This window comes from Protopterus annectens, chromosome 13.part0 (genome assembly GCF_019279795.1).
Source record: "Protopterus annectens isolate FY-2018-M chromosome 13.part0, PAN1.0, whole genome shotgun sequence".
Lineage (NCBI taxonomy): Eukaryota > Metazoa > Chordata > Ceratodontiformes > Protopteridae > Protopterus > Protopterus annectens.
In genome coordinates this window covers 135,447,400-135,460,301 of record NC_056747.1, presented here as the reverse complement: position 1 = coordinate 135,460,301, position 12,902 = coordinate 135,447,400, and the positions used below count along the sequence as shown (strand labels likewise).

The 12,902-nt window shown below is 46.9% G+C and overlaps 1 protein-coding gene across 1 annotated transcript in view; it reads left to right on the top strand.

Moving 5' to 3' along the window:
- TMEM38A (transmembrane protein 38A) overlaps window positions 1-9,776 on the top strand; it is a 292,537-nt gene extending 282,761 nt beyond the window's left edge. The window contains exon 6 of the mRNA XM_044090723.1: window positions 9,124-9,776. Coding sequence (XP_043946658.1) covers window positions 9,124-9,357 — 234 coding nt within the window. The 3' untranslated portion in view covers window positions 9,358-9,776. The remainder of the gene's footprint in view (window positions 1-9,123) is intronic.
- The last annotated feature ends 3,126 nt before the right edge of the window (window positions 9,777-12,902 follow it).

The following is a 12,902-nucleotide window of genomic DNA, read 5'->3' as shown; positions in this document are numbered from 1 at the left end:
TTAGGCAAAGTTCAAAGGACAAAATCACCACCGTAACAGGTACAAGCATGCAAAATATGAAGTTAATGTTACTCAATGCTAGAAGTCTAAACCTCAAAATGCACTCTGTCGAGGCACTCCTAAAAATGGAGAACATCGATATCTGTGCAGTAACTGAGACCTGGTTCAAGGCTCCAGAGAGCACCCCTGCAATACCAGGCTACAACTCTTACCACACTTTTCGGCCACCAAACTAGGATCAAAACAATAAATGTGGAGGAGTGTCCATATTCACCAAGGATATTCACACCACCAGGTTAGTTACCCAACACAATGTGTCTAAAATTCTCCAGGTGCAACTAACAATAGGTAAGACTGCAATCCAAATTGTAGCTTGCTACAGATCCCCCACCATGCCCAAAGATACTGGGTGATTTCAACTACCCTGCCACTAACGGGGAAAACTACTCGTGTACCAACACCTTTGCCCAACGGTTCTTGGAATTCATAAATTCCAGTGCCCTGGATCAACTAATCCATAGTCCCACCAGACCTGGTCATTATCAACATGGGAAATCGATGCTCCACACCTATGGTCACCCCCTCGTTGGTCAGGTCAGGCCATAAGCTAATCACCCTTAACATCCACATCCCACCCCCAACCCCCAGTAAGGAAACCTCCATAAAAAACTTCTCCAAAGCCAACTTCATGCTACTCAAGTCAGAAGTTACAAACTTCATGACACCCATGCAGACGGGAACTGAAAGGTCAACTGCTGAGTCCTACACTAAGGCACTGTACGAGCACATCCACTCATGCATGAATCGTGCCATCCCAAATAGAACCAAGATGCTCTCCTCCAAAAAAATGAAGCCAATCTGGTGGTCCCGTGCCACAAACAAACTTTACAACAAAAGGAAGAAACTGTTGCAGAAAAGAGGAAAATCCCAGGATGCAAAAAACTCCCTTACCAGCCTCGGTAAGAAGCTGATATCCCTCATAAAATCCTCCAAAGCTAGTTATGAAAATTAAATTGCCAAAGATTCCAAAGACAACCACAAGGCATTCTATAACTATGTCAATAATCTAAATGGCAATGCTCAGATCTGCTCTGAGCTACAACAGAATGGCATTAAATGTACTGATCCCAAGGATATTGCCAATATCCAGGCAGATCAATTCAGTACCAACTTCACCCCCCTCTCACCCCCTAAATGGCCCATCTCAATACTGGAAGATTGCCAAATTCCGGTAATAATGGCCACACAGGTAAAAAACACACTCTCCAAAGCTAAGAATACAGTATCCATGGGACCAGATGACATCCTGGGCTGTGTACTACATGAACTATAAAATGAACTGGCACATCACCTAAGTGTCATGTTTAATCATACCCTCACCTCAGGCTTCATGCCCACTGAGTGGCACACAGCTACAGTTATCCCACTCCACAAGGGGGGATCCACCTTGGATCCTGGAAAATACCGCCCCATCAGTCTGACGAGCCTGATCTGCAAGGCCATGGAAAAAGAAGTTATGTACTCACCATAACGTTCCATCTGAGTAGGTACTTCATTTGTCTGCAACCTGTGGGTATCTGATCCGATCTCGGATCCGAGCCGGCAGCTTTACTAGCTAAAAGATCCAAGCTCCTAGCTCCTCCCCTTTACCCATAATCCCCAGCTACATGCTGCCTTTCCTCACATCGAGTTTGCTTAATCCAACAACTAATACCCTCGACAGAGGACCAAATAAAGCCTAAACTCATGAAATAATCACAATCATGATCGGGAATCACGGTAATGGTTAGGGGGCATGGAGGGGGCGGTCGGTTGCAGACAACTGAAGTACCTACTCAGATGGAACATTATGGTGAGTATATAACTTCTTTATCTGAAGTAGTTACTTCATTTGGTCTGCAACCTGTGGGACAGAGTCCCCAGCTACCTAAAACCTTGGGCGGCCTTTAAGGAAGGATATTCCAAAGCACCGCGGAGCCAAAGGAAGCCCTACACCTGGATATCATATCCAATTTATAATGAGAAATGAATGTATGGGAAGAGGACCAAGTAGCTGCTGAACATATGTCGTCCAGAGGAACCCTGAACCAGAAGGCTGCTGATGTGGCTATGGATCGGGTTGAGTGGGCATGGACTCCGATAGGAGCAGGTTTACCTGAGGATACATACGCATGAATGATGCACTGTGAAATCCAATTTGCTAAGGTAATTTTGGTAATAGCTCTACCCATAGCAGATTTGGCAAAGGACACAAACAACTGATCAGCCTTGCGAGTATCCTTCGTCCTGAGCAAGTAAAAACGTAGTTGTCTATGTACATCCAACTTGTGTAATTTGTATTCCCCTTTGTTCTGAAAGTTGGGAAAGAACACTGGTAAATTAATCGACTGATTAATATTTGACTCTGAAGCCACCTTTGGTAAGAAGGAAGGGTTAGTCCTGAGAGATACTCTATCCTTATGAAAAATCAGATAAGGGGGTTTCATGCAAAGGGCTTGAAGTTCTGAAACTCTCCTGGCTGAAGTAATAGCAACTAGAAAGGCTGTTTTCCATGATAAGAACTTTAATGGAACTGAGGCGGCAGGCTCAAAAGGTAGGCTCGTCAATGCTTGTAAAACCAGAGTTAAGTTCCATGGTGGGACCGCAGTTTTAACTGGTGGTTTCAATAGAGAAATGCCTTTCAAGAAGGTTTTGCATATCTTCGCAGAAGCTAAAGATCCCAGTCCATCTCCCACATGAAAATGGGAAATGGCTGCCAATTGTACTTTAACTGTAGATGCACTAGCTCCTTGATGGAAAATGTGTGACAGAAAATCAAGAACCGTCGGAATAGGGACAGTAAAGGGATCTAAGCCCTTGTCCTTAGCCCAGATAGAAAAACGCTTCCATTTACAGCTGTAAATTTTCTGGTAGCAGGCTTGTGAGCCGCTACCAGAATGGCCTTCACTGGTGATGAGATGCCAGGAGTCCTTGCCATCAGTGGAACTGCATCAACCAAGCCGCGAGCTTGAGGTTTACCAGGTTCGGAAGTTGCAATCCCGCAGGATGCAAAATCAGATCCGGAATGGGATCTAAGATCCATGGAGGAACTACACTGTGAGACCGCAGATATGGGAACCAGATCTGGCGAGGCCAGAATGGGGCTATGAGGATAATTCTGCTCCCCAACCGACGTGCTTTCTGAATGAACTTCGTCATAAGAGGAAGGAGGGATAAGCATAGAGGAGACCGGGTGGCCAAGCATGAACCAGAGCGTCTCTGGGGCTCTCCCCTGGTGGGGGAAGTATCGCGAAAAACTCGCTGCACTTTGTGTTTGATGGAGAAGCAAAATGATCGCAGCAAGGTAGACCCCATTTGAGGAAGATCTGTTTTGCAACTGATGGTTTGAGAGACCACTCGTATGGTGTGAGGATCACACGACTCAGTTTGTCCGCCAGAATGTTGGACCGACCCGGAATGTGCTTTGCTACCAGAAAGCGGTTGGTGGATATCGCCCACTCCCAAACTCTCATAGCCTCTCGACAAAGGGGATAAGATCTGGTTCCTCCCTGTTTGTTTATGTACCAGACTACTGCCATGTTGTCTATTTGAACCGCAACAGTCCCTAGAGGAAGAAGGCTGTGGAGAGCTTGCAATGCCAGAAGCACCTCCCTCATCTCTAGGACATTGATATGCAAAGCGGTCTCTAAGGGGGCCCACGTGCCTTGGTCGGTTCTGCCCGAACAATGCCCCCCCACCCGAGGCGAGAAGCATCCGTGGTCAACGTGGCTTGGGGCGGGGGCATTACGAAGGGTCTCCCTTCTCACAGCTCCCGTGAGCGAAGCCACCAGAGGAGGGAGTCCCTGCAAGCCCTGCTCAGGGGAATAGGGGTGTTCAATGGATGTAGCAACAGAGACCATTGGACTTGAAGGCTCCATTGCAGAATCCTCATTCATAGACGTGCGTGTAGACAAAGACTGATTGCCACTGCCATAGACCCTAGTGCTCTCAGGACTAACCCTGCTGAAGGAGGGCTAATACCTGACAAGACAAACTGTTCACCCTGTCCGGAGTTAGTAGGGCCCGAGAGAGGCGATTGTCCAATTTGGCCCCTATAAATTCCAGAACCTGCACAGGATGAAGAAAGGACTTTTGAAGGTTTACCGAAATGCCCAAACTCTGGGCAAGAGTTAGAGCATAATTCCTAGCAACACACAGTTGATGCCTGCTGGAGGTGATGAGGAAACAGTCGTCCATGTATGAAAAGACCTAAATGCCCTGGAGTCTCAGGTGGGCTGCAACCACTGCCATGACTTTGGTGAACACCCTGGGGGCTGAGGTGAGGCCAAACGGAAGAACCCTGAATTGATAATGACTGGCTCCCAGCCGGAAGCGGAGAAACCTCCTGGATCGTCTGTCCATCAAAATGTGGTAGTACGCATCCTTGAAGTCTATGGAGCACATCCAGTCGTTCTCCCGAAGGAGGGGGAGAATTGAATGAAGAGTGACCATCCAGAATTTCTCTTTGGGAATGAACAGGTTCAGGGAAGAGAGATCTAGAATCGGTCTTAAGTCCCCCATCTTTTTTGGCACCAAAAATAACCTGGAGTAATAGCCCAATCCGAACTGGTCTGGGGGGAGACGCTGTATGGCTCTTCGAAATTTCTGAAGCTGCCACCTCCCTTTGATCGGGTGGGACATCGAGGAGGCGTTTCATGGAGGGGGGGAAGATTTAGGAAGGGGATGGAATAACCTCTGGGTATGATTCGGAGCACCCATCGATCCGTCATGATGGACTCCCAATTTAGTAGGTGCTCCGACAAACACCCCCCGACTGCCTCCAGAGAGGGACAGTCGGGTAAGCCCTCAGGGCTGTTGCACGGGTCTGTCCAAGAACGGTTCTCTAGACCCGAAATTACGCGGACCCCCTCTGCCTCTAGGCCGGCGTCCACCTTGTCTTCCTCTGCCTCTGAAGGATGAGGGGTCCGAAGCTGGGCGGGACTGCTGAGACTTCTGGAACCACATCTTCTTTTGTCCCCTCTGATTCCTCGAAAAGGATCGTTGGGGATTAGAGAAGCGGACTCCGATGGCAGACAGAGTCTTCCCGTCCTTCTCGCTTTGGACCAGCGTCTCATGTACGGTCTTGCCAAAGAGCGAAGAACCGTCAAAGGGTACATTCGCGAAGGACGCTTTAAAGGGTTCCGCGAAATCGCAAAGGCGGAGCCAGGCATGACGCCGCAAGACGACCCCGGCTCTGCTAGCTCTAGCAGCTCCCTCCATAGCATGGGAGAGTAGCCGCATAGATGTGTTCGAGATAGACTTCAGAGTGGCCATACAAGTCGAGAAAGTCTTCTTATCCTCGACCGTCATGGACTCCAGGGGAGCTGCAGCGTATTCCTTTATTAGGTCTCGCTGTAGCCTGATAATGTGTGCCATGTAGTTCAGCGCCCTTACAGAGAAGGTGGCTGAAGCAAACATCCACTTCCCAATGCGGTCCAACGCGCGAGATTACTTATCCGGAGGGTGGACCGAGGAACTCTCCTGCGCGAGTTCCTTCTTCGTTGCAGCCGCCACCAACATGGCATCCACAGGTGAACCCTTAGACCAGGCCAGCATATCAGAGGGAGGGTTAAGAATTTTGTCTGGCGGTCTTGGAATTGGCTCCACGGTGTCGGGCTCCTTCCACGCCCTGGTAGTAATTAAGTCTACCAGGGGGTCAGCCGGAGGGGACACCCAGGAGGTAGACGGGCCTGCCTCAAATGCCTCCAGAAACACGGACTCGTCCGAGGAAGGCTTTTGGGCAGACCACCCCCCTCTAATTCACAACATTTCCATGACGTCTCCAAAGGAGACATCCTCAGGGGGTGACCTTGGGGAACCTTCCCCTTCATCCAAATCCGTGTCTGTTGTGAGGGACTCAGTGGAGTCCAGGTGCCTCCTTTTACACTTCTGTTTGCGAGGAACCTCCTCGGTGGGACTATCCGAGGAGGGCTCACCTACAGGGTCCTGTTCCTCTAAGGGAACTAACTGGAGGGTTTGAGCAGGCTGTCTCAGTGGTCGGATGATGGAGGATAGACCCAAATGCATAGGGGGGGGTGGGAGGATCCGATGCCCGGACCGGGGATCTGGAAGACTTCGACAGAACCCTCTCCACTACCTCAAAAGCTGGGGGCGAGCCGCTTTCCCCAGGCTCCAAAAGCAGTCTCCTGGGCTCCGAAGCAGGGATTGGTGTCGGAGCCGAAGCGGTCAGATCCGAGAGGGAAGTGTGCTCTGACCTGAAGGGTGCCGAAGACACATCAACCCCTACGGATCCGACGCTCGGCTCTCGGCCCTGAGAGCTAGAATCCGACACGCTCGAGGGTACAGTCGGTGTCAAAGCTACTGGAGCTATCGGCACCGACAAATCCCCGGCTCAGAAAGGGGCCGGATCCGATGACTCCAAAACATGAAAACGGGTTGGAGAAGAGTGATCGGAGCAAAAAGGGAGACTGCACTCCCCCTCCCTGAGGGGGGGAGGCAGGAGCACCCCCATCTGCACCTGAGTCTGCAGAAATCGATGCATCATCCGATCCATGTCTGCGTCGGTCAGGCTTCTCGTAGACCTAGAAGATGTCATCGAGGCAGGCCGGGAGGGCCGCCTTGATGACCTCGAGGGAGACTGGTACTCCTCCTCCGGCTACGGTGAGAAACAAGGAGAATGGAGCCGAGAGGGAGAGGATCCGGGGCTGAGGGATGAGTCTCAGCCCGCCTAATATGACTCTTGTGCTTCTCCCTATCTTTTTCCTTATGCCTCTTCTCTCTTGAAGAGGCAGACGAGTCCCCTGAACTCTGTGCAGCAGAGAGAGGTTGAGTTCCAGGCAGAGTCGGGGGACCTAAAGGTACGGGGAGTGCGGTAGCAGCCTGTGCCTTAGAAGGAGAGGAAGAAGAAGTGTCCTGCGGTAACAAGCCCGCCAGGATCAACTTGTTCTTCCTATCCCTGATGGCCCAGGGGTTAAACGCTGCACATATCTGGCAGCTAGTGGATAAGTGGGCCACCCCCAGACACAAAACGCACTGAGTGTGGCCATCAGCCGGGGAAAGCTTATGGCCACACTCAGTGCACTTAGAAAAGACGGATTTGGGCCCTTTAGCCATCACACTAACACACCCAGACACTAAGGGGAGGGACAAAAAACAATGACTATAAACTAAAAATACCACAAAAAATTAAAACTAAGACTATAATTCGACAAATAGGGACTAAACCACTCACACACTAACAAAAAATTTAACTTTTTGTCTAACTTTTAACAAGATTCACTGAAAAGATCTCACCCAGCCTAAGGAGCTCTTCACTAATAGCTTCTTTCAGCCATGGCAAACTCGATCTGAGGAAAGGCAGCATGTAGCAGGGGATTATGGGTAAAGGGGAGGAGCTAGGAGCTTGGATCTTTTAGCTAGTAAAGCTGCCGGCTCGGATCCGATACCCACAGGTTGCAGAGCAAATGAAGTAACTACTTCAGATCGTATTATCATGGAACTTATAAACAAAGACATTGGCAACCTTAAAACACTGGACCCCACCCAGTTTGGGTTCGTGAAGGGACGATCTTGTCTCCTGAACCTGACTGACTTCTTTGAATCAGTCTCCAGAGCCGTGGATGAGGGTAAGGCAGTCCACACAGCCTATCCGGACCTCGCCAAGGCCTTTGACACCATCCCCCACTCTGGAATCATAGCTAAACTTAATAAGCTGGGCATTAATCCCTATGTCACTCGATGGGTTGCCAACTGGCTTACTGACAGAGCCCACACTGTAAAAGCAGTTGACTCCCAATCCAGCTCCAGACAAGTGACAAGTGGAGTACCTCAGGATTCAGTCCTGGGATCTCTCTTGTTTGGCATCTACTTCTCTGAAGTACAGGCTAACACTAAGGGACTCTGGCTAACAAAGTTCGCAGATGACTGCAAACTGGGAGCCATTATTGAATCCCCAAATGATGTCGATACTCTACAAAAGGGCCTTACAGAAACAGATGCTTGGTGCCAGAGCCATGGGCTCAAGCTCAATGCCAAGAAATGTATAGTTATCCCCTTTGGGAAAAAAACATGTACCTGTGAATTGCCACATAGGTGGCAGTACACTAAACACAGAAAGTGTGATAAAAGACTTAGGGACACAGGTGGACAGTGGTTTCACCTTCAATAACCACATCACCACAACAGTCAGGAAATCCTTCTATGTGGCACACCTCATCACTAAGGGCTTTTCATCCAGAAAAAGGAGGTCATTGTCCTACTGTACTCATCCCTCATTTGACCCATTATAGAATACAACGCCCCATTTAGTATGTACCTCTCAAGACATCTGCAACAACTGGAAAGGCCGCAGAAATACCTCACTAAAAGAATCACAGGCCTAAAGCAGATGGTTTATGCTGACCACCTTAAAAAACTCCAGCTATACTCTGTCGCATATCGTCTACTCCAAGGCGATCTCTGCTTAACATACAAGGCCACATCAAACCCAGAGCTGTCGGACATGCTACACTTAAAGAAATCCCAATCCCTCAGAGCCACACGCTCCAGGGATCTAAACCTTGTCATCACAATAAACAAAACATGCTGGAGGCATAGGTTCCTGACCCAGAGACTCCCCAGACTCTGGAATAGACTGCCCATACATGTCAAGCAGAGCACCTCTTTGGCCCTCTTCAAAAGGAACCTTGATGACTGGATGGGAGAAAGGAAATTCACCCCAGGGATCACATCAGCCGCCCTGCTAGACAGGGGTCCAGGGAAGTAAATAGTGTGGGAAGAAATAGCCAGGGAACTGTTATGGCTAAGCTTGTATAGGCCCTAGGGCCGATAGCCTAGTACCAACCTATGAACCTATGAATCAAAGTCTGTTTAATTCAGGCTTCTGTATTACAATATTTTGAATGTGTAATAATTTTTTTTTTCATTTGAAGAGTAAGTTGGTAAGTCTTGCATTTGGCTTTGAGGCTGTTGGTGACTGTGTTCCCGTTTAAACACCAGGTAAGTATTTAGGTGATGGCAGTACATGTCCACTTTACCTTACCAGGAATCAACTCCCCAGAACAAAAATTTGCTTCATGTAACTATAACCTTCTACTTATTCATTGTTCCATTACACTTTTATAGGTTTTTATGACAGCAACACATTCCCATGCTTCACCTTTTGCTCCAGTCGAAGCTGCATTGTGCCCTATCCTGTTTGGTTTTGGTGGTGACAGCCACGACGCTCATCACCATCATCATGAAGATCATGGGGATTCACACGCTGCCCCAGTCCCTCAACCACTAGCCTCCCCTGCAAAAACAAAAGAAGAGCTGAATGAAGGAACAAGAAAAAGGAAGACAAAGAAGGCTGAATAGTGTTGTGAGTTTAAGTTGGAGTGGTCTACAGTATGGCAAATGGTGGAAATGGCATTTAAGTTCAGTCGGCAGAAATGCAGCTGCCATCAAGTTCTACAAATATATATATTTATAATAAATATATATAATATAAAAGTGAAAAGTAAATTATGTTTACAATGTAACTGTTACACTTTGGCAAATTGAACAGTTGTGTGCTTCATTTTCAGCATAACTGAAGACTGAAGATACTGTTTTAGATCAGAGGACAATATTATTCTTATTTGACTTTTTTAATTTGCCTCTGAGTATTGGTGAATATAAAAATAAAAATATTGGGATTATGTCTTTTTTCACTGTTTCACTGGTATAAAATGTCATATTAAAACAGCACCCTTCTGTTGTATATAAGAGAAGAATTAAATTAATGATGAAATGCAGTCCAGTGTTTTCTTATGTGTGTCTGGTGTACAGGCTTATTAAAAAGTGGTTTTGTCTTCTTGTGATTCAGATTTCTCATGTAATAATCATTGTGTCATTTAGAATATAAGCCTGGTGAGATCATCAGCAAGGGAATTATTTGGCACCACAAAATTCAGTTTAATCCACAAGCACTAGTTGCAGGTTTTAAAAATATGCTGTTGATGAACATATGAAGGAAAAAAGAATAATAAAACAATTACTTTATTTATACAAAAAATACATATTACAGGATTTCCAGATATACATTTTTAAATTGGCAGCACTGAAATAAAAGTTATGTGCTCACCATAAAGATTAGTTGTGTAAAATCTTCCCATACTGATACAGTAGATGTCTTCTCCTCTTTTGCAGTATTCTTTACATTAAGGAGTTGCCTGCCACAACAACTCAATGTCGGCCAGTATACAAAAGACATTTACTACTTAGAGGTGCGTGGTGTACCACACGTAGACTGCTATCGGGCATAAGCCATAAAAGTGACATACACACACACCATCCTCAGAACTGAGTGCCCCAGGAGGAACGTCCATCTAAGGGAACTATGCAAGCTAGGTACATTCAAGGAAGAACAAAATCAGGGGGAAGGAGGGAGGGATGAAATACTGCAACAAAGAGCAGGGCATTTGTCGTTATGGTAAGATTTTACATAACTAATCTGTGTCCTTCTGTTCCTCTGTTGCAGTATTCTTAACATCAGACAGAATACCAAAGCTGATGAGGAAAGGGAGGAGGTAAGGGCAGTGGAGCTTTCCATGAAGCGATGGAGAATATTCCTAGCAAATCCTGCCCTAGATTTGGAAATGTCCAGTTTGTAATGTTTGGTGAAGGTATGAACTGAAGACCAGGTAGCTGTCTCCAGAATGGAGTTAGTGTCCAGTCCTTTGAAGAAGCAACAGCCCTGGTAGAGTGTGTCTTAACAGGAGAAGGGAGGCTCTTTCCATGGTGCTCATAGCAGATGGAAATGGCTTTAGAGATCCATCTAGAAATAGTGCATTTAGAGACAGGTGCCCTAAAGCTTTAGGGTGGAATGAGACATATTCTTTGTTTTGTGAGGATAGAACCTAAGCTGTCTGTGCACATCCAAAGTGTGTAGAATCTTTTCTGCAGAGTTTTGTGGAGTGGGGAAAAAGGTAGGTAAATTAATAGACTGGTTGAGGGATACCTCATTTACTACTTTAGGCACAGAGGTAGTGTTGGTGCAGAGAGACACTCTGTGTCTGGAACACCGAGAAAGAAGTAGAAGCTGTTAGGGCCTGCATTTCAGAAACCCTTCTGGCTGACATTACTGCAAGCAGCAAAATAGTTTTCTAGGAGCAGTATTTCAAGGAAGCAGAAGCTGCCAGCTCAAAAGTAGCTAGGGTCAGTTTCTCCAATACAAAGTTAAGATCCTAGGGAGGTGGAACAGGTTTCCTGGGGGGATCTCATGTGAAGGATGCCATTTAAGAATTGTTTAGCCTTAAATCTGGAAGCTAAAAAGTGAAGATAGAGGCAGACAGGCAGAAGGAGCTAATAAGTGCACTTTTACTGAAGAGTAAGTTAAGCCATCTTCCAGTAATTCACACAGGTATGAGAGAACCAGTGGGACTTCTACTGTAACTGGTTCCTGGTTTTGAGAGAGACACTAAATTGAAAATCTCTTCCATTTGGATAAGTAAGATTTTCTAGTATTGGGATTCCTGGCTCCTGCAGAACCCTAAGCACATTCACTAAAAAAAGGTGTCCGAAAGGAATTAATATCCTATCACTCACAATGTCAGCTGAAGAGTAGGAAAGTGGAGATGGATTAAAGTTCCTTTGTGTTGTGTGAGAAGGTCCACTCTGTGGGGGTAACTTGTGATTGCCCTTGGCTAAAGTCAGGAACAGGGGGAACCAATGCTGTCTTAGCCAAAAGGGGGTCACCATCTAGATTTTTGGTTTGTCCTGCTGAATCTTTAGCAGGACTTTTGGAATGACCGGAAGGGGAGGGAATGCATACAGAAACACCCCCTTCCATGAAAAGCTGAGGGTGTCCACCTTCCAGACAACGGTAAAGGGGAACTGGGAACTATAAGGGATGTGCATGTTGCATCCACACTGATTTCAGGAACCACTGTAGTTTCTTCATGTGCAGTTTTTGCCACAGGAAACACTGGGATGGTGGATGCCATGAAGCCCAGGGGTCTGAGAAAGATCCTGGCAGTGATGAGAGTTAGTGGGATGATGCTTTGGAAAAAGAAAATGAGCTCCTGAGCCTTTTGAGTGGGGAGAGAAACCTTCAAAAGGTCTGTTTGTAATCTGCATCCCAGAAATATCTGGTCCTCAGATCAGAAAAGAGTAGACTTTTGGTAGTTTATTTTGAAACCCAGAGATTGTAGGATGGAGATGGTGGAGCTTAGATTGCACTCAAATGCTTCTGGAGTGACAGCTTGAAAGAGAAGGTCATGCAGTATGGGAAGACCTGAATGCCTTGAAGTCTGCAGTAAGCAATTACTGGAGCTAGGGGTTTCGTGAATACCCTTGGGCCTGTGGAGGGACCAAAAAGCAAGGCAGAGAACTGAAAGTGCCAAGACGCCACTGAGAATCTTAAGAACTTCCTGTAACTGGGATTAATGTGGATGTGTAGGTAAGCATCCTTTATGTCTATGGAAGCTATATTGGCTTGTGGGATGATCAGCTGGAAAAGGGTTTGCAAGATAAGCATTCTGAATGTAGGCACTTTCAGGAAGGTCTTGAGGTAGGAGAAGTCCAGGATGGGTCTCTATGGGCCCTCTTTCCTTGGTACCAAAAACATCCTTGAATAGAACCCTTTCCCCCTTTGACTGGATGGTACTGGTTGAATGGTCCCTTGATCCAGCAGGGCTTGTAGCACCTTTGGGAAATGTGGCAGTTGTTTTTTGGGAGGTTGTGGGATGCCCCTGCAGGGTGGGGTGGGAGGGAGTTCCATACCATGAAATAACCATTTTATTTTATTTTTTTTTTATGATGGAGAGCACCCAGGCATCCTGTGCTATGTTTTCCAAAGCTAGAGAAGAAAGGGAAAGGCGAAGAGAAAGGGGGAAATGTTTGGGGTCCAAATAGTCAGATGGACCCTGTTCTGTCTGATA